At 43.4% G+C, this 21,549-nt stretch overlaps 1 protein-coding gene across 4 annotated transcripts in view; it reads right to left on the minus strand.

Moving 5' to 3' along the window:
* Positions 1-1,169: 1,169 nt before the first annotated feature.
* LOC119646681 (nose resistant to fluoxetine protein 6-like) overlaps positions 1,170-21,549 on the minus strand; it is a 59,936-nt gene continuing 39,556 nt past the window's right edge. For all 4 annotated transcript variants that reach the window (XM_038047234.1, XM_038047237.1, XM_038047233.1 and 1 more), the window contains 7 exons: positions 18,175-18,725; positions 9,513-9,751; positions 8,816-9,459; positions 8,630-8,749; positions 2,323-2,568; positions 1,705-2,248; positions 1,170-1,641 (listed from right to left, as the gene is read on the minus strand). In XM_038047234.1, the coding sequence (XP_037903162.1) occupies positions 1,516-1,641; positions 1,705-2,248; positions 2,323-2,568; positions 8,630-8,749; positions 8,816-9,459; positions 9,513-9,751; positions 18,175-18,643 (2,388 nt within the window). In that variant the 5' untranslated portion in view covers positions 18,644-18,725 and the 3' untranslated portion in view covers positions 1,170-1,515. The remainder of the gene's footprint in view (positions 1,642-1,704; positions 2,249-2,322; positions 2,569-8,629; positions 8,750-8,815; positions 9,460-9,512; positions 9,752-18,174; positions 18,726-21,549) is intronic.

Here is a 21,549-nt window from a genome sequence, read left to right on the forward strand (position 1 = left end):
GAAGCAATTTCATAACACAGCTCTCCATTGGCTGATAGCGTTGACCCGAGGTATTCGCAGATCAGGTCTTTGATAAAACAAAATAGTGCAACCGATCACGACGAGCCAATTGCTAGAAACCCATATGCGGAACATAACGCATCAATCAAACCTGCGCCCGCTGTCAGTTCAAAGTCAGGCCAAATACTTCCTCTATCCCCGCAACTATCCAAGAAGCTTGTACTCTTGGACCTACGTTCCTAGAGTAGCTGATTTCACAGTATAGTACACCGCACAACGGAGTTTTCGCCCTTTCTCAATGATGCCTGAATTGATGCCAGGAATTTTTCCGAATATACACAGTGTAGCGGAGACGTACGGTCTTCCAGAATTCGCCAATCCATTCCAAGGGAGGTGTTGGCGATACAGGAAGCCTGTCGATGACCAGGGCATGACCATAGCACCAAAGCTAACATAGTCATTATGTCAAATAAGAATGCCGCCATTAAGGCGTCGTTCTCAACGGTTATATGAAAATTCATCCTCCTCTGGGTTCCCGATCATAGGAACCTGGAGAGGAATGTATGGACCGGCGAACGGGCTAGGCTGAGGTTTGCTCTTGGCGTCGGTGACATTCGGCATTCCGCCGATAACGGGACTCGACCCTATAGAAGACCATCCCGCCAGATTCGTCCGATCAATTAAACCAAGAATTCTGGTTTTCCTGATATTTAGTTTATGTCCAACTTTGTGTCCTTCTCCAAATTCAAAACCATTTCCACAGAGTAGACGTCCTGATTCATTGAAATATTTTTGACGTCCATCAGTGGAAGAAGTTTCCTGCTGTGCAAAACGGCAGCTCTCAAACTACCAATATTAAGTTGAAGTTTTTCTCCTCATTGCATAAGGAAAATAGCCGTCTTTTTTACTCAAAGACTCTAACCCTTCTTTTGCCGTCATGTCATCAGTGTACTGTCGCCTGACACAATCTCGAAGTGGTAGTGGATATAGAAAGAGCGACCAACTATATTACTCGTTATGCCTTCCAATGGGAGCTACTACCCCACAGTGGCCACCAAAAAATACGCGTAGAGCAGTAGAGGAGAAGTGCAGAATTCTTGGGAAGACCTGGAGAGAGTTGAAGCACATTTACGGGGAACCATAATATTTTATTGGAAAGAAAATGCATTTTTATAAAAAAAATTCTCCAACTCATTTTATTGGAAACAATCATTCTTCACATGCAAACTCCTCTATCGATACCGTAACATAACTTATTCGTTCTTCTTACTGCCAATCATTGAACCTGACTTGTAAGCACATCAAATTTCTTGACATTCAACCCTGATGGCACAGCCTATGCATACCCACTAGAAAACGCCTTTCTAGCCTCACTTTCGTTACATGCTACTCCACTCAATTTTCAAACTTAACAATCAACAGAAATACTAACAATCACAATGTGCAAGTAAAAAAATTATCCCTAAGTGCTTAGCCAATCCTTAAGGGCTAGTTAACTTAAAAGTGGTCTCCTGCCTACGCTGTTTTGACCTTCCTTCGTAGCAGCAGGCTGGATATGTTGCAGTACGGCATCTCAAAGGACAATGAGAAGATGATAGAGCAGATGTATACTATGACTATGAAGCCACTGGTTTGAACACACTGAAAATGGAAAGATTTGTTAAAGTCCTTTTGCTATTTTAAGTTTTAAGGCGGATTACTCACCAGCATGATTGGATCTGCATGTGTGCTGGTACTCGACAAACTGAAGACAAACGAAACAACGAACGGATTCAACAAGTAAATGCCGTAGGAAAGCTTATTGAGGTGCTGGAAGGGTGTCAGCTCCAAAAACCTTGACCACCAAACTCCCCTACCTGTTGCACTCCCGAGGATCACCCAGGCGATTGCGCAGGAGAAAAATAGCCTTCCGAAAACATAAAGACCCACCGTGTACAATTCAGACATATCCCGCTTTACCGTTGAGTATATGCATGAGAAAAATATGAGGATCGCTAAGTTCCAGGCGCATTTTTCGAACACGGTGTTGACAGAGAACTGTCCCTTAGTTGTTGCCAAAAACCATCCTGCGATGCTTCCAACTATGTATGGTGATATGCGGATGAAGGGGTTTATGTACATCTGGGTTCCGGTATGGTACATTACGTCGAACGATAGCCTGTAGTTTATTTCGAAGCCAACGAATGCAGTCCATAGGACTGAACTAAGTAAGCCAAGTACGGCAAGTCCTTTTATTGTTTTTGGGTACCTAAGAAAAGAGAGATGCGGTTTACATCCGATTTCATGACAGTCAATAAATAAATCGCTAAAATTAATACTTACTTAACATATGTGAAGAGTGCTCCTATTCCAATAATGTAGAATTGCATTTCGCATGCCAAGGACCATGTCCAATTTAGGCACAAATGTTCGTGTGAGAATAGATTTTGAATGAGCAGAACGTTGCGCCACCAAAACTTCGGGCACGTTTGGTCGTAGCGTTCATGAATGTGGAATAGAGAAACATCCTCGGTGTATGCCGTGAAAATCTCGACAATTGCTGTTAATATTAAATATAATGGAGCCAATCTGTGAAGTAGATATGAAATTTATTATTGGAAAATGCAAGCTTAGAAACTCAAGTGTCTCGTTTTGTCCAGTCCAGTCCTGTTCCTTCCAGTTTTCCATTATCATAAACTGGATGCAGCTTTCAACGAAACTTCAAGAAACCTAACCCCAGACTCTATCAATCACAAACAAACAGACCATCCTCTAAATAATGGAAAAAATGCGGCCCTATCAGGGTCGAACCTCTGCTTCCACCGCCAAGCTATCAGTCTACGAAATCTTCGTTAAGTAATTACCGACAGTGCGAAAACCAACATCATACGATGTTCTGCTGCACCTTCCCTCCGTGCAATGGTCGACTTCTGTGCAGAAACATTCTTCTTCCTGGCAGCAGCAAAACTATTCAACGAGCACTCTCCGATCTGGGACTCCACTACTCTGAAAACAATTTTCGGCTTCCTCTCTGCCAAGGGACTAGGTAATAGTCCTTTTAGGGATCGTAAAAGCCTACCTTGCTGGCCAGTTCGGCTTTGACATTTAGCCCGAGCACTTTGCGATCCTGGATTAAAGGCGAGTTTTCTTACAATGAATTTGGCAGAACGATTCCAATTACAGAGAGGTTATACCGATGTGGATGTGGTAGACATTGGAGCGACATTCCGTTCTCAAATTCGGAATAACATAAATCTCTCTCCATTCCTTTTACTTGAAGTTGAGTGTACGTGCAGGTGGTCTTAATTAGAATTACTCTGGAATTTCTGACAGTGTAAATCGACCAAGCGGTATAGCAGCATTTTCGAGGCCTGCAATTAGCGGACCCAACACTCGGACCATCAGCGGGTTTTGACGTCCTTTCCCCCATTGAGGAGCTCGAAACTTCGCAGTAGGCAACCGGACGACCTCTGCGCCCTGATAACTCGGTATAATTATATTATATTTGGGCCAAGTTCTGCTACCCCCGCAGGCAGAGATACAGTCCCTTACTACACACTTTGATTACAGGGAGCTATGCGAAGATTCCAGAGTTGGGCCACTCCTGGCATCGACAACGTTAGAACCTTGCCCAGAGCAAGTCCCAGGTTATTGCATCCTGCACCGTGCTCTGCAATAAAAGTTGCTAGTTCTCCGTATTGCCTCGGAACCGAGGTGCAAAGACAATTCTTTGAATTACGTTCGATCAACCAGACCCATTTCCAGCCTCCTCCGCTCCACATCCTTTTACAATTAAGATGATTCCCAGTAACATCATCCGCAGACATCGCGAAAATTCTCGAGCGAGAGCATCCAGACAAACCTCTTAGATATTACCGGCAACCGTTGTCTATGGAATTGCTTCAAATTTATACTACTACCGGTCCGCTGATTACTACAGTGCACTTTTGAAAACATTAAGGACAATATCTTTGATCCTGTTGGCCTTGTGATGCCCACAATCGTTCAGGATAAATTCATTATTCACCCGCGAACATGACTCCTTTTCCGCCATGAATTGGGCGACTTCAATCAACTACATATTCCGTGATTGGTTTGATTTTTTGGACACGAGCGTAAAGGCTTACGCTGCAGTCGTTCACCAACGTATCCAGGACTGCAATGGGGCATTCTCAGGTTCGAGCTCACCGCATCGCTTCTTCTCCAATGGTGAGCATGTGCCTTCTGTCCTGAATTTAACAGATGTCCCGTGCACATAGTCAATAGACCCTCAAGTTGTGTTTTGCCTCGAAGCAGTCAACGGATCTAAAGTTAGGAAAAGATGTGAGGAAAATCCATGAACTTAACATAGGTTTAACTTCGGCACTTGATGGCAAGCATGACTCGTGTTTGCCGTTGGACCTCTTCTCGCAGATATCTCTTTGGCATTTCTTCAATTAGCGCTCTACAATCAAAACAATCGCTAACCCTTGCACATCGCATCAAGTAAGGAACGACTTTCATAGCAGAGCTTCAAGCACTCCGTAACAACACTCTGTTGACGAATTTCAGTATTCTCCTCCCTCTAACTTGATATCTGGACAATAAAAGATTGCTTCGGTTAGGAGAACGAATCCAAAGTTCTAAGCTGTCTTACGACCAGCTCTTTCCAATCAGCTTAACAAAGGTGTGCGCTTTAGTTCAGCTTCCCATCATTCAGACGCATCTCACGCCCTACTGGTAGCTTCCCTTTCTTGGCTTATATATGGTTCCCATTCCCCCTGGCGGGCATAGCGCGTCAACCACACTTACATGCCATCGTATACATATAATATATATTAATGAGTGGCCAATCCATTGCTATTTTCGCCCACGGCTAACTGGCCTATGCGTCGACCCAGTTCTTTGTTTGGAATAGTATCAAGCAAGCGTACTCCGATGTTACGTGACAGATAAGTGTTAATGAAGATTTGGGGCTTTTGAGTAACGGTGGGGATCTAGCTTGCATATAGTAACTCAAAAAAACAATAGCATAGCAAATTTTGCTTTGTTGATGTTTATGTTCAGTCCAACTCTACCTGCATCTCGGATGGCATCCAGTGCCATTTGGCCAAGGTCCATGACCCGGTAATAGAGCAAATAGATGTCATAAGCGTTGTTTGAGAAACGATGTCATGGTCCATTGAACTTCTCCAAACCCCAAATTGTCCAACGGCTTATGTGTTCAATGCAGAAGGATGGAGAGTGCCTGCTGTCAATTAAGTTTCCGAGATGTTCTTTGCTGCGTTCCAGGATTAGTTTAACTATTATTTTTGTAACGGCAAGGAACACGCAAACAGCCCTTCAATTGTTGCCCTCAAGACGGATGCTCTTCTTTGGAATTTTAGTGATCATGCCCTTCCACCACTCTCTGGAAAGGGCCTTCGGGACGCAGCACCCAAGAAAAGAGCATTTTTTATAGCGGCCTAATGCTCATCGATACTCTCAGGCGGGCTACTCGGGGTCCGATCGGCAAGATAGTTCTACCACTGTCGAACGACAGTCAGATCATAAAAGAAGTAGATGTTGAACTTGGGAGATCGCAGCTCTCCAACCCTACTAGAATTGCAACTGCAGCACAGAAGCAACGGTATGCTGAAATCCAATGACCTCATGGCAGGCTCTGTGCTCGAACAATGTACCACCAATAACGAGGCGTTCGAAACTTGCGAGATGCACAAACCTACCACCATTATTATTACGGTTACCAAGACCGTGCTTCCCCATCACATATCTGAGCAAAGTGTTGTCAGAGCCCGCCTTGGAATTCAGCTCGCCCATTACTATCATCCTGGGAAATCCCAGGTCAAGAGAACTCCTCTTGCAACAGCCGACAGTAATAATCCGAGCCTACATCTACTAATACTTGGCTTTTCAACATACAAAAGCGCTTTGCCGCGAGGTATTGTTAACGTATCAGTAGCAGTAAAGTTCAGGTTAGCTCTCTTTTACGATAGGCAGGAAGACGTTAGGTGTATTCTTAAGCCGTAACTCACAAGGTATTTCTTAGCTTAGGGGGTTGTTTATTGTGGCTCGTTTACTCTTTGCATTGACAGAGCTTACTCGCACTATCCAGAATGTGTATCCAGCGATCCTCATATGTGTGGTTACATATACCAAGCAGATTAAGGTAGTTGACGACCTCAGCTCATAAGCATTTCTTAACGCCTTTACATTTCTTTTTCTGTATAGTGACAATTATACGACCCTTGACGACGCAAACAGGATTTTTCAGCAGAATGTGGGTGTCTTTGAAATTGATCTGAGTGAAGTACCCTCATCGACGAGACGACAATGCATCGAGGCCTGCCTTAAGTCGAAACCTATCACACCTCTACAGGATGACCCAGATGTTAAATTCGCTTTATCTTCAGCCAAATGTCTGCTTGTAAGATGACTTCTGCACAAGAGTCCAATTTGGAGTCTACCCTTGAAGTGTGTTAAAGAACTTCATTTTTAGATGGTAGACTAGGAGCCTATGCGGTCAGCACTCCATTCGTCCGGAATAATTATCCTAATCTCACTCAGGTACTTATTCATAGCTGCGGCGAATATTCTACATACACTCTACGATATAAATTCTTCTACCACTAGGAAGGTTTAACCATTAAATCATACTATTATATATAGGATACATGCAGGGTTGTAAGGATAAAACCCGGGATGAAAATTACGCTGCCCCTTCAAAATTGCACAATGAACTTTATTAAAAACTCTATGGTCTACCCCATGAAAAAGCTCTGGGTAAGTCACCACCTTTTCATTCTGCTCTTGACAGGCCTAGGTACATGGCTGCATCCACAACTTTCGAAGAGGCTTATACTCTTCTTAAGCTATTCTGTACCATGTAGTTTGAGGGCCACCCACTTACCGTCATCTTGGCTTGGTGGGTTTTATTATATAGCATAACCAGGAACGGAATTGTTGCTCTCTTTTAAGGTGTGACCAATTTACTGCCACCCCGCCTTCCCATCAGCACTTTCATGAGCATTTGCTTCATGCGCCAACATAGTTTTTGGCTTGGAGTTCCCATGTAGCAGCACAAAGAGACGTCACCGAAGCAGCACAACCTCAACTTGATGCTCATGTTGAAGTATCCACATTTCTTGCTTTTGGACAAAACAATTTTTGAGACATGGCGGCCAACCTGACCCGCGTCGGATATAAAGACACTTTTGATGGTGGCTCAGTATTCGTCAATAACTGACTAATGTCTAATACTGAAACTTCTTAACTTCGCACTCTCCTTAAAACTGGCTCTCGGTCGGAAGAGAGCACTTGCCGTAGCTGTGAGCATCGGTCCAATCAACAACCGGTCCGTGTCTACTGCCACTAATTTTTCAGAATGTAAAATTACAATGCTGCAAGAGGGGCGGGGGTTCCCTTTGCAGTGTGCTTAGGCCCACAATGTCTACTCGATAGTGTCGGAATTCTCGCTTAAATTAAAGAAAGTTAATATTCTGGGGCTCTCGATGCCGTTTTATCGAGAAGCATACATTCCACAAACAATTTTTGGTAGCCAAAGATTGTACTCGCTAAGTCAGTACCTACCCGAAGAGCAGCTAGCTTTTTAGCATGGCCTTCGAGAGAAAGTTCTAGCCCGGGGTGAAATTCATGCGGAAAAAGGTAGCCAGGAAGACAATTATACATGTCGGATGTGAAAATGATGCAGCCTTCTTTATTATTATACACACAAGTTTCTATTCCCAGAAGGAATCCCCCCCCCTTTCCACCCCCCTCTCGCCGGTGCTCTGAGCTAGCGAGGATGAGAGCCCTGTTAACACTATGTGGTCAAGGAGAACCTCCAAATGGTAGCACCGGGAAGCGCAGTACTTGCATTTAGCGAATGCTCCAAGCCCTAGTTAGGGCGATCGAACCCAAGCCTGTACGGAACGTATCTGGAGTGGCTCCGGTCATGAAGCCTTACCAAAGATTATCTGGTACCATAACTAGGATAGCCCTCCGAGTTCATATGTTTCAGGTGGTGCTCTTAACCCGGTTATTTGCGGTTGGTCCCTTGTCGGAGTTTCAAGGTAGCTATGGTCGTGCCATATCGCTACCAGAGCTCCTTGTGGGTTCAAGCGGAAGAGGCTGTAAGTAGGACTCGCATCCACCTGAGTCTGCACTCACTATAAACCGGTCCCGCTGTGCCAATCAAAAATTGTTATTGTGATATCCAAATCAATCCATGTCCGAAAAAGACCATCGAGTTAAGCCGAAGCAGCGAGGACTTTACCTCTTCCCAAGAGGTCTGCTTTTCGACAGTAAGTTAGTTTCAACAACACACACACAAATTTCTATCCCTTTTAGTCGTCTTTTAAAAGAGGATCGGCGAAATCTTAAAAGAATAGTTGCAGTAAATGGAGCAGGGTTTATCGTGGGAGTCTGTCATGCGAACATCAATAGCTCAACATTCATACCGATAGATATACGGCCTGTCTAAAAACTTTGCCGCTATTTATGGGTTCAGCCCCCGTAAAATTTTTAAACTATAGTCTACCATAAAGATTTCCTTGTTTAGATTAATTTATAAGATTTAGATAAGGAAATTCACTCAAAATCTAAGGGCAGCAATCAAGTATGATAGATAAGTCAAATTTTGATTATAGCGGGGTAATGTTTTCGAACTTACCTGAGATATCGATGGAGAACCATCCTCCCGAATGCCTTACAATTATCCACGAAACTACTGTTTGCTATTCTTTGTAGATTTTTTTCATTCCGAATGAAATTATAAACAGATAGGAAGCCGCTGAAATAAAGTAGGTTAATTTAGGCTTAACTGGTTAACACTCCATTACAAAAACCATTAACAAACCTTATCGTGAAAAAGACATCAACCAAAAGAGGCGCCGTACTGACATATTGAAAGAAAGCTCTTTCTCCCAGCGAAATCAGGAAAGTTTTATTATCGACAGTGAAGTACATGTACCAAATCACGTGAAACAGCATAATCCAAAGGCAAGAAACTGATCTCAGCCCGTTTATAACTGGAATTGAACTAGGAGATGCCTGCTCAAAAGTAAATAACGATCGTCCATTATTTATCAAATCAAAACATCTGATAAAATTAGAAATAGATAGTTCTCGTCCGTTTTTCTCCTTTTTGCTTGTTTCTTCATTGTCCTTAGATTTCTTGGTATCATCCCGCGGTTCAGTCCCACTTGTTGTGATCAGGGTCCTCTCAACATTCGATTTCTTCTCATCGCAGACTGAATTCTGCCACAATGCCAAGAACATCAGTACTGCAGTCAAAATCACTGCAACTGTGACAATCTTGAAACTGATTTTATCGAAAAAATCATCCCTGAGTCTCAAGTCCTTGATATGGATCACCTCGGGATTGATGTCATAAACATTTGCCTCCTCGAAGTATCCCCAATCCATGTAACTTTGGGTCAAGTTGTAGACTTCTGCGTTGCTGCACGATTTCGGCAGGCACAATCCTACATGGATAATTCTCTGCAAGGATTATGTAGATTTTGGATCATAATATCGGAATGGGGTGGACTTACCTCTGTCATGAACTTGATTTCCACTTGCCATGGAGAGTCATGCCGGATGTAAACGACCCGGTAGTCCATTTCGTATGGAGCTAAATCGTTGATCAGTCCCTTTTTCATTGCTCGTTCGTACTGGTCGGAGAGGGTGATGTAGACAGGCTCTTGAACAGCTTCGCAACCATCTTGGCTTCCAAGCCAGTAATTTTGACCCCATAGGAAGCCAGCGTTTTTACTTCCCGATGAATCAAGAACTATGCGTCGAAAGGAAAAAGCAAAAACCATTAAACAATGAGCTTTGAAATGTCTGGAATGAAGAATTGTCGATTTCGTAGATTATGGGGAATTTGAGTTCGAAGTTGTCCTTGATTAATAACTTTTACAGTTGCTGACTCGAATTTACGCAAAAAGTTAAATATCCTAGTTCGGCTGACACCTGAATATGAACATGAATTGGTATCAATCTCGAATTGGATGTTACGTCTACATAGACACTGTAATGGTTACGATTTCTGGCTCCGATTATAATTAGAAAAGATTACAAGAATTCAGAGATGTTCTTTATCGAAGATTCACGGGTTACAACATTCGACATGAATGCGAATTATATTGAAGTGAAATCCATCCATCCTAAACTAGGCCGAAGTGATTTTTGTTGCTTCAGGATGCTGGGAGTCCTGAGTCCGCATTCAATTGATCATGGACTGGACGGCTTGGGGAACAATTTACTTCCTCTCTTGTCGTTCACATACTCTTCTTTTTGAGCTAAATACCCAAGTTTTCGAAAAAGTTGGCTGGCGGACGGTTTCATCTAGGGCAGAGGGAGTTCATCTGACGCTCCCTCACCTCGGCCCTAGGAGCAGCGTGACCGAAAGTGGCGGCAGGTGGTAATCGCTCCATTTAATTGAACATATGATGGATTTCACTTCGATATAGTTCGCACTCATATCGTGTTTCATCAACGGCGCAACAACCGGTATCCAGTCTAGGCCTGCCTTAATAAGGAACTCCAGACACCCCGGTTTTGCGCCGAGGTCCACCAATTCGATATCCCCAAAAGGTGTCTGGCGTCCTGAGCTACGCCATCGACGCATCTCAGGCAGGGTCTGCCTCGTCTTCTTTTTCTACCATAGATATTGCAATTATATACTTTCCGGGCTGGATCATCCTCATCCATACGGATTAAGTCACCCACCCACCGTAACCTATAGAGCCGGATCGCTCATAGATTTCGTCGTTATGTAGACTACGAAATCTTCCATCCTCATGTAGGGGGCCAACAATTCTCCGGAGAATTCTTCTCCCGAACGCGGCCAAGAGTTCGCAATTTTTCTTGCCAAGAACCTAAGCCTACGAGAAATACATGAGGACTGGCAAGATCATTGTCTTGTACAGTAAGAGCTTTAACCCTATGATAGGCTCTGTTGGCAGCCAACAACCGTACGAAGATTTCATCGTCATAGCTGTTATCGGCTGGGATTTTCGACCCTAGATAGGAGAAATTATCAACGGTCTTAAAGTTGTAGTCTCCTATCTTGATTCTCCCCGTTTGAGCAGTGCGGTTTGATGTTGTTGGTTGATTGGTTTTTGGTGCTGACGTTGCCACCCTATACTTTGTCTTGCCTTTATTGACGTGCAGCCCAAGATCTCGCGCCAATCGCCGCCTGCTCGATCTGGATGAAGGCAGATGTTCCGATGTCGATATCGTCAGTATAGGCCAGTAGTTGGTTTGACTTAAAAAGGATTGTGCCTCTCGCATTTACCTCAGCATCACGGATTACTTTTTTCAAGGCCAGGTTAAAGAGAACGTTATTGATGTTGAATGGTCTTGAGAGTGATCCTGCTGCTTTTATCTGATCTCGCTCATTGATCAGAGTCAACCTAGTCAATCTTTTCAATTTTGTTGAGATACCAAATTCTCTCGTGGCCGTTTACAGTTTTACCCAGGCTATGCTATCACAAGCAGCCTTGAAGTCGATGAAAAGATGGTACAACTGTTGTCCATATTCCAACAGTTTTCCATTGTTTGCCGCAGAGAGAAAATCTGATCTGTTGCTGATTTGCCTGGAGTAAAGCCTCTTTGGTATGGGCCAATGATGTTCTATAATTACTGCATTGTGTGATATCTCCCGTTTGATGAGACAGATAATGCCTCCCTTACTACACTCCAACGAAGAAGAAAGAATATCAAATTTTTCAATTAACTGAACGAAACGATTCACACAAAGGTAGGGAAAGGGAGTTCTCAGAAGCTCCGACGGCAATACCGTTCAACAAATAGCCGCAAAGACCCGTAGATCCGAAGACTTCTGGAAGGCAGTCACCTAAAAGACACTAAGTTTCAAAGTCAAACTCAAAAACGGCCAGTTTGAAGATTACAAGGCGGAGAGAGAACCCTAAAAGCCATGCCTCATGAATATTTTTGGCAGGAGAGGCTTTGATTGAGGATTTGATCCATCGTGAATCTTGTCTCTCGATCATGACACTCATTTATCGGATTGAGTGGCTCTACGAGTCCATTCGAATGACGTGTTCCCTCCGCTGGGTTCTTGCAATCCTCCCTTGTTGGTTTTGTTTTTCAAGTACCAGTGTAGGCCCGGTTAAGGACACATGAAGTTTAGTATGATGACGCCTGAGGGACCAAAGTGTTCACAAAGACCTCCTCCCACCATATTCCCGAAGTAGTTATCACAGAGGTATGCGCGCATCGACGGAACACTTGTGGAGCTTCAATTTTACCAACTTTTTAAGTTTTTTGGATAGCTCTCCCATCTAGGTGGACTCTGGCCAACTTGGATGATCTTGTGATCATCACCCAATACACAATTAGTCTTTACAAGATGGAGGAGTTATTCTTCTATTTCATAAGTGAAGCATCGAGCACATCCAGAAAATAACTGTGAGTAACTCACGCTTATTAAAAACATCTCAATATCAAACACACTTAATGAGGTCCCTAACAGGTTGAAAAGGAAAAACGAGTAGTGAATGGAGAGCAAATGGTCGCCAGCATCCGAAGATTCTCAACGATACCACGCACGCTGGTGATACGCTAGTAATTGCTTTCATGCAGACATAATCGAGATGTCCCTCCCATCAATCCAAGTACTAGTTGGGAGTCCCAATTCTCCTACAAATTCCCAAAAGCTTATTCTAATTTACTAGAGACATGAAGATGCGGACAGATATGGTGTCCGTCCTTTCAACCTCTTAAAATAACTCTGTACGCAGCATCAAAAGAATTATAATCTGCTTTTGTTTGAAGTTCTTTCAAACATTGGTGTTGGTGCACACGTGTCGCCTTATTCTACTTCGAAGATTTATGTATGCTTCATCAAAGTCCAGCATCCCCTCCTCGCGTCAAAGTGTGCAGTCTGCAACTCTGTGATCTGATCGTTCCACCAAGAGTTTGATCGCCTATTAGTAAGTCGGTGAGCCTTGGCGACCGTAAAGATAATGGTGAGAGGTTTGCGGATTTCTGCACCTTGCATCGCCTCGTCATTGGTGGCACATTGTTCGAGCACAAAGCTTGCCATAAAGTCAGATTTCAATTGACCAACATCGTATGAGCAGTCAGATTGGCTACTTTGCAATTAGCAGTAGATTTAGGAGCTGTCTCCTGGATGTGCGTAACAGGAGATGTGTTGACACCGAATCTGATGGTCACTTGAAGGGTTCGAAAACTGTGAGCCCCAAGCTCGATATCGACCTCTTGTAACATCCTGCGGTTGGTCAATAGTGCTAAGAGCTATTTTGCTGATTGGATAATAGATACACAGAGTAACCCACCTGCGAATATCGATAAGCATTGAGCCACCACCAAAAATGCTCTTTTCTCAGGTGTTAAGCAGGCCGTCGGCCATATCCTGACTGCGGAATCATGGCAGTGGATCAATGCATGGGAGGGTTTTAAGGATCTTTGACCACTGCGAGTGATGGCGGGTAGGACCCGCTCGATCTCCGATACCGAGAAGTTCACCGTACTGCTATTGCGCTGGTTAGAGAAGCGGAAGATATCGCAGAACGCAATAATTTCAGAAGTGTATACCGCATTATAAAAGAACTTACATATGGTCACAAATCTTTCGATGCTTCCGTGAAGGACGTTAACGGTCGATTCTTTATCTATGATGACGATCAGCTGAAGAAGTGGAAAAAACACTTCACCACGGTTCTTAGCCGTATCACATCCGTTGAAGTTCAGCCTCTTGTGAATGAAATGGTGACTCACCGTAACATGCGAATACGGACTGCCCTTACAAGCAGAAGAGAAATTATTTCGGGATCAATCCACTCAAACGGAGTAGAGCCGAAGTTGCTGCAGATCAACTACTTCCACTCGTACGAAAATCTTGGGAGTCCGAGACATTTCCCAAAGAGCGGAAGAAGGGAATGATAGTTAAGATTCCAAAAAAGGACACCAGTTTTAAGTGTGTCGTCGTAAAGATAATAGCTAAAATGATCATGGAACGCATCAGAGAACATCTCAAAAGCTCGATCGATAGAAAGCAGGCTGCTTTCCCCTCTGGATCTTCCTGCATTCACCACATCAACTCCCTACGTATCATTTTGGAATTTTCTAAAGGCGCAAGTTCACATCTTCGCTTCGCCAGCTCGGAATCGATTTCGAGAAAGCCTTCGATACCGTGAACAGGGAGTATATCTCGCGTGCTCCACACAGGAGGGGCATTCCGGAAAACTTATCGCTATTATCAAGGCGACATATGATGGCGCAAAATGTTAGGTGTTGCACCGAGATAAAACCTCGGAGAATTTTAAACTCCAAAACGGAGTCGCCGGAGTTGTGTCTTGTCATTTTATTTCTTCTTGTTGTCGGTGATGTTCTTCATACTGCCTCGCCCAGAGGACATGCAGCAGTTCAATGGACTATGACATCTATCTCTAAATACCTTAACGACGCTGATGGCATCTATTTACTTTCTCACCGGGTCATGAACATTGGCCAAATGGCTCTGGACTTGCAAAGAGAAGCAGTTAGATATGGACAGAAGATAAATACCAACAAAGCCAAGGTTCTCAGTCTGACACTCTCCCTGTCTGCATTAATGGACAATTTATATATCTAGGAAGCGTGGTTTCTGGCGACGGTGACACCAAACTAGATGTTACCCGATGCATTAACAGCGCTCGACGCACGTTCGCTGCCTTATTCAAAATCTGCAAATTGGAAACATCAAGATCAAGTTGAGACTTTTCTGTGCTATTGTTCTTTCTGTGTTGCTATATGGAATAGCACTTGGAAAGTAACCACCACTCATTGGTGACACTATCAATTGAAAGCTTCAAGCCTTCGTCAGCACCTCTCTGCGACGTATCAGAGTACGCTGGCCTGATACTGTTCAAAGGAAGAATTTGGTTGGCGCACAGGTCTGTCACCCGTACGCGATATAATCGGAAGGCGGAAATGGCAATGGATAGGTCCCAGATCAAGGAGGGGTGACAATTGCATAGCGGGCTACGTCATACTGTGCAATCAACTCTCCGATGATGGCTGACGAGTGGGCCGCCCCAAGAGCACTTGGTGCAGAACAGTAGAGGAGGAGTGTGGACGTCTCGGTGAGTCGAGAGCGAAGCATATTTCACGTAACCGTGATTGATGGCGCGTTGGTTTCGTTGAAGTACAATAGCGCACCATTGAGTAAATGGCAGCCGCATATATTGCATTCACGATCCAATCTGAAATTCCATCAACTGCCTCCACGAAACATCCTCTAACGCATAGGTCATTTTTGATCTAGTGGTCACTATGAGTAGAGAGCTCACTTACCCATCAGATTTTCTTTCTCCCTAACGTGGCACCCACGTATGCAAGACAACTGTAGTGCATTTCCCGTGTTTCCAAGCACCAGGGAAAGCATCGAACAGATCATTCCCTCTAATGTGTATAATGCAACTACCGCCCCGCTCCCCCCGTTCCTAGGCCAGTCCGCGTTAAATGCATTAAATTTACTGGCTATGATTCGGTGGTTTCGATTTCCAAAAACGCCGTGAGGTTTGTGAAAACATCCAAAGTATTTCCTGATAAAAGGTGACTAAAACGGGCTAGCAACCCCCAAAAAATTTCGAAATTCAATTGATACTGAAACCTCAACAACCCCTTGAATAAACAGTAACCTCATTAGGATGACCTTTACCTATAGAAAACGGTTTATAATTGGTTTCAGAGAAGTGCGATCGCTCAAATGTTCGCTTGAGTGAGAATTCCGTCGATATAAGCTGGTCATTCTGGGCCTGAGCGAAGTAAAATCGGACTCTGAAGGATATTCCCCTCCTCCTTGCGGCACTGTGCTTCCAAAGTCTAGAGAACCTAGACATGAATCAAATGTAGAACCCCACCTGAAAGGCGGTTTTTGACAGGATGTTGAAATTCCGGGCCAGGTTATGGACCAACACAATTGTCCAGCGTAAGGCAGAAGAGATATGAGAAAATGGATGCTTTCCACAAGCAAATACACGTTATTCAGTTGAGGTTTCTTAAGGCTGGCATCTTGCTCCGATATGTAATGGGGAGACTTGGTCCACCTCTTGTGGATAAAATAGCTAACTCCAGTTATGGACTGGTCCTGAAAATCAAAGAAAAATAATTTGACCGTCAATGCACTTCAACCGGGCCTTGCCCCGGCGTGACCATCTCCCCGTGGAACTGTACCCTTGTAGCGCCGGTAGAGCTACTTCTTCTATTTATTGGTAAATACTGGAAGCCAGACGTCTTTCCCAGTGAGTAGAAAAAGAAGATGATTATCAAAATTCCGAAAAGGAGCAACACAACAGCTGGAGGTGCATTTTTCTATTCACTGCCGTCGAGAAGATAATGACTAAAACTATCCTGAAATGCATCGAAAGATAACTCAAAAGCTGAATCTACAGAGAGCAACCAAATTTTCGCTCTGGATCCGCCTGCACTGACCCCATTATCTCTCTTCACATCATTTGTATGTGTAGTAAAGGTCTGTACTGTGCTGTACTAAGGTAATATTTCTGTTGAATCCGGAATCCGAGGTGGAGTCCGCCAGAGTTCCATCTTGTCGCCGATATTATTTCCTTTTGTTACCGGTGAAGCTCTCCTTTCTGCCTTGAAGGGAGAAGCTTGAAATCTTTCTTCAAACACCTCGGCCATGCTGATGACATCTGTTTGCTCTTTCACGGAATCATAAACCTTGGATTTGAAGAAGGAAGGACGCATATCGGACAGATAAATTCCAACAAAGAATCAAGATTTTCATGCCATGGGTCATCACACCCTCCTATTTGAATTCATAGGCATAATATCGAAGGCGTTGATCAATTGGTATATCTACAAAGCCGCCGATGGTGACACTAAACTTGATGTCTATGGCGCCTTTTGCTGCCTTGTCTCAAATCTGGAAATGCAACTATCTCAATACCGATCAGACCCGTAGACGTGTTGCTGAGAAGGCAGAAGTGGCAGTGGAATAGTCACATATTGAAAACGGAAGGAAACTCCATAACAGATTATGAAAATATGGTGGATCATACTATCAAAAGATGGCCGACGAATGGATTGCCCTAGAACTACGTGGCACAGAACATTGAAGAGGGAATGTAAGCTTCTTGTAAAATCGTAAGGTGAGTTGAAGCACATTGCCAGAAACTGACAACAGTGGCACTTTTCCCGACGTAAGGGTTCACATCAACCATATTTATTTGTTATCTCTTCGACGCTAAAGAGCATGTAAATACCTTTTCATTTATGACTCTCAACAAAGGTGTCTTTTTGGGATTCTAATGAGCATCCTTGCTTCAGCTCCTCGGGATGCCCAAGATTCTTCAGATTCCCAAGGTTTCCCTATAAGCGGAACTGTTAACTCTGCAATAACTGAAAGAGGCGCAAGAAACAGTTGTGCTAGGAGGGAAGTGAATAAAAGATGTTGATTGAATTCTCTGGGTTGGATTTTTCTTTCTTTTAACGGTTGGATGAGTTGTCACAGTAGTCTAGGAGCCTCAAAAAGTCGCCGGGTGGTGAAATTAAGACTAAATTTGGTATCTCAAGGTCTTTCTATATGAAGGTTCGGAACTATCAAGTCTATGATGCGAAAATTGTTGAGTACTAAGATACCTTGACCGCGAGGGATGTTTCAACCCTCCAAGTAAGCCGCGAAAGACAGCGGTATTTTCCGGGATCCAGTTTTGGGGAGAAGAACTAAACAAACAACCGAACCTTCAGCAAGGTTTGTAAAATTATATAAAGCTACACGAGCATAAACTGTTTGGAAACTCCGAGAAACCAAAAGCAAACCCAATAGAATTGAGCCAGTTGGCACGATATGCCAAAGACAGGTATTTTCAAGGCATACCATATACTATACTGAACCTATTAAAAGAGTGACAGTGTTCAAATAATAGCGCATGGCATGAAGGGCACAAAAGGAACTTGAACTCAAATATGCTAATTGAAAAAGTCACCTCAAGAAATTTTCGGGATCCACCTAAGAAGAAAGGTCAACACTAGCTCTGATGGTATCAACTTCGTAAAAGCAAGTCACCTCATTAGACAAAACAAACAACTGGAATAGCTACAGTTGTCAACAACCTCAACTATTACCCGCTCTGGAAAAACCCGATACCATCCGCATTCTCATCAGACGCGCACGTAGAAAAAATATTCGAAATCAAACACTTGTCACCTCATACCTACCTTTCATAGCCCAAACATCTTTCCGCAGTACAGCCTTTCCCAACTCCTTCAAGTTTCGAAAACATGCTGGACTCAAATAATCTTCGTTTGCTATTTGCGTTAAACCAAATATAATTGAAGATTGTCGCAAATAATCTTCATTCGCCAGAGTTCTATGGCGACTGCTTTGATGAAGCCATTCGTTAAGTGGTTGGCGAGTTCCTCTAAATATTTGTTCTTTGATGACAAGTTGTTGTGGTAGTTCCTCGTCATTATTGTGTTGATGATAGTATCCAGGCTGACGCCGAAAAGTACCACTCGACGCCTTGGATATTGCGCAAAACTCTTCACATGTGAGGTTCTTGTTCAGCGAATCGGGGTTTTGTGCGCTTGATGAAGCCAATGGTGGATTGATTAGTGCATTATTGATATTAAATAAACAACAATTAAATGCTATTATGGGGATGAGTAGACGATAAGTAAACATCATCGTCTAGAGTGTCAATATTCTTCCGTGGCGTTCTGATTGAGTGATGCCGGGTTCGCTCGTTGAAGACCCGTTTTCAAATGATCTGAAACGAAGGAAAAAATACTCATTAGCCTTTTCTGGTAGATTGAATAGCATTCACGGTACTGACAATCTGGTTTACAACTCAGTTTTTGCAAAATTCAGATGAATGATTTCACTACCTCGTAGCAATAGATATTTGCAGGAATTTGTGTACTTTTCAATTAGCGTCATGCCTCCTTTCGGACTTTTGAATTTACATAAACATTTGGAGAAGCAAAACTCGCTTTGAAGGTTTGCAGTGTGCAGTTTTTATTATGTAAATAGTTGAGGATAGGAATGTCAATAAAAACAAGTTTAAGGTTCTCTGATGATTATGTAAAAGGTGAACTTGCGCAAGGTTTATTGGTTATAAAGATGTACACAGCCATTCTGGAAGCTTCAGGTCTACTAAAGTAGTTGGAAAGAAAAGTTAACGATCGATTCAACTTATCTTATTGGCCCTAACCAAGTAACCGTTTCAGAAGGTTTATTAGACTTTCACCTGCCCACAAGGTTCTAAGACCATAGCTTCAGAACCTACCAGACGAATCAGCTCTATGTACTCCTATAAAATTGTAGAAACATGTTCATTTATGAACTTTATGTCAAAGGAAGAAGGTAGGTACTACATATGTAGTTCAAGGCCTCAGCAAGATCCTGTTACAAAAAATACAAAAGACAGTCGGACAATTCAACCAAGGAATAACTAACAACACAGCAAGTAAGGTTTCAAGGTTTTGGATTTCCTGTGGTCCAACATTTAGTTGAAAAGGTCGTCCAAGAGGGGAAATCTATCTCAAACATCTACAAATTTGGTGAAATCGGACCCAAGTACCGCGATTGAAAGGTAAGATCCATGACGGATCTCTCGGCCTTAGAATCCTCAGGCCATAAAATTAGAGGATGTCCCTTGTCGAGGTGACAACCGCAAAGGCCATGCCTCTTGGACATCTAAGGCAGGAGAAACATTAATTGAGGATGCGATCTGTCGTGGATCCTCCCTCTCGATCGCGGCACTATAGTCCAGAGTTTTACTATTATTTTTAAGGTTTTGTGTGAATCAAAACCTTAGAATGGGATCAATGCCTGCCTTTGTATCAGACACGATCTACTCGGAAACGGCTGGAGCTATTGTCACGAAATTTGGTGAGAACATGCGAACTGTGTGTCCCTTTACATTCAACGGCTGGTATCATTATCCGCTGGGTTTAAGGAGTGGGGAGGTAGCTAGTCGCCTCATACGTGCGAAAGAGGGGTGTACATTTTTTTACAGAAGATGGTGATGTGGGGTTTCAAATGAAAGGGCTCAATTAGTACTTTTTGAAACTAATTTTATTCTTGATAGAGCGTGAAACGCAAAAGAGTGAGGACCCAAAATCTGTGCCTCGGAATAGTGAAACAAGTCCCGTTCTCAGAGCCTATCCAGCCGAAGATTGTGAAAAACTCGCATTCTTTGCGTTCTAACCTCACAACATCTGGACACTGCGGCTGCCATTCGGTCTTTCTACTTTTCGTGATCATACGGTTTTAATTTGAAAGACTCAATAAAGAACCAGTATTTCAAGTCGATTGCTTTTATAGTTTCGTTGATGTAACAGTTTTAAAATGATACCGTTTTCCGGGTTTAACACTACCATAACCCCTTAAGCCATTACAAATTTCTTTCGCATAACACCTTCGGGGCACCAACTTCCGAAAGATGACGGTCGGACCTTGCGTCCCTGCGAAGCTAGGAGCAACCAAGCGCCTTTGTTTGTTTTTAAATTTATGTACGCATCCACGTAACTCTCGGACTGTAGAAATATGGATGAAGTGGATTGCCCACACATTTTCGCAATGTCTCTACTAATTCAGCTTCCTGAGGCGATTGCTGGAGCCTCGATTCAAGACGTTGTACATCTCTATAGAAGTTCGCGAAGGATTCCTACTCTCTTTGGATGCGCTCCCAGAGACCAATATCAAGCAGCTGGCTCGCCACCGACCTCCCGGGTCTGATTGCCGAAACTCCCAATATCTCCCCGCCGCCTCCTTTGTAAAGAGTATGCTACAAAAAAAAACATAGAAGCTCCCTTGCAGAGCCGAGTGAGGCAGCGTTTCCACTATGCACAGGAACTTTTCAATGAGCAACGAACTCTGTGATCCGTTGGACTAGGTCCATGAGTGTAAAATATGCGTGATTTTATCAGGAGGCATGCCTCGAGAACGCACCGACGAAGTGTTTGGTAGTCTCAGGGGAGGCAAAGGCGACGCCAGCGAAGCAGGAGTTTAGAGTGTTCCTCAGCCTTGACGTCAGCCTAAACTCTAACTCTCGAAGCTACATCAAAAGCTCTTTTAATCTGATCTAATGTGTTATAGAAATTCCTCGTTGTATGTCATCATATATCTCTGAATCATTAGGGGTGACTGTGGTCCAGCGATGTTTCGAGTGCGCCTCCTTGTGATGAATCGGCTCCCAACCTTCGATGATGGGCAGTCCTAACGGTGCAACGCCATTCTTAATGAAAGCTGTTTTTAAAGTATGTTCATTCCTACACATGATATTAATACCATCAGCATAAGCTATGGGGAGGACTTGATAAAGATGGTTTCATCCATCCTCACTGCTGAATCTGGGATCGGTTAAAAAAGTCAAGCGATAAAGCGTTTCCCTGTCACCAGTTATGGGAAATGCTGTATGCTGAAGGCAGTGATCCGGCCACTTTTATGTGACCACGTACACTGATTATGGACAGAATAATAATTCTAATCAATTTCCGTGGGATACTGAATTATACACTGACCGTCTAAAGTATTACCCCGGTTATGCTATCAAAGGCAGCCATAAACTTGATGAAAAAATAGTACAA

This window comes from Hermetia illucens, chromosome 1 (assembly GCF_905115235.1).
Source record: "Hermetia illucens chromosome 1, iHerIll2.2.curated.20191125, whole genome shotgun sequence".
NCBI lineage: Eukaryota > Metazoa > Arthropoda > Insecta > Diptera > Stratiomyidae > Hermetia > Hermetia illucens.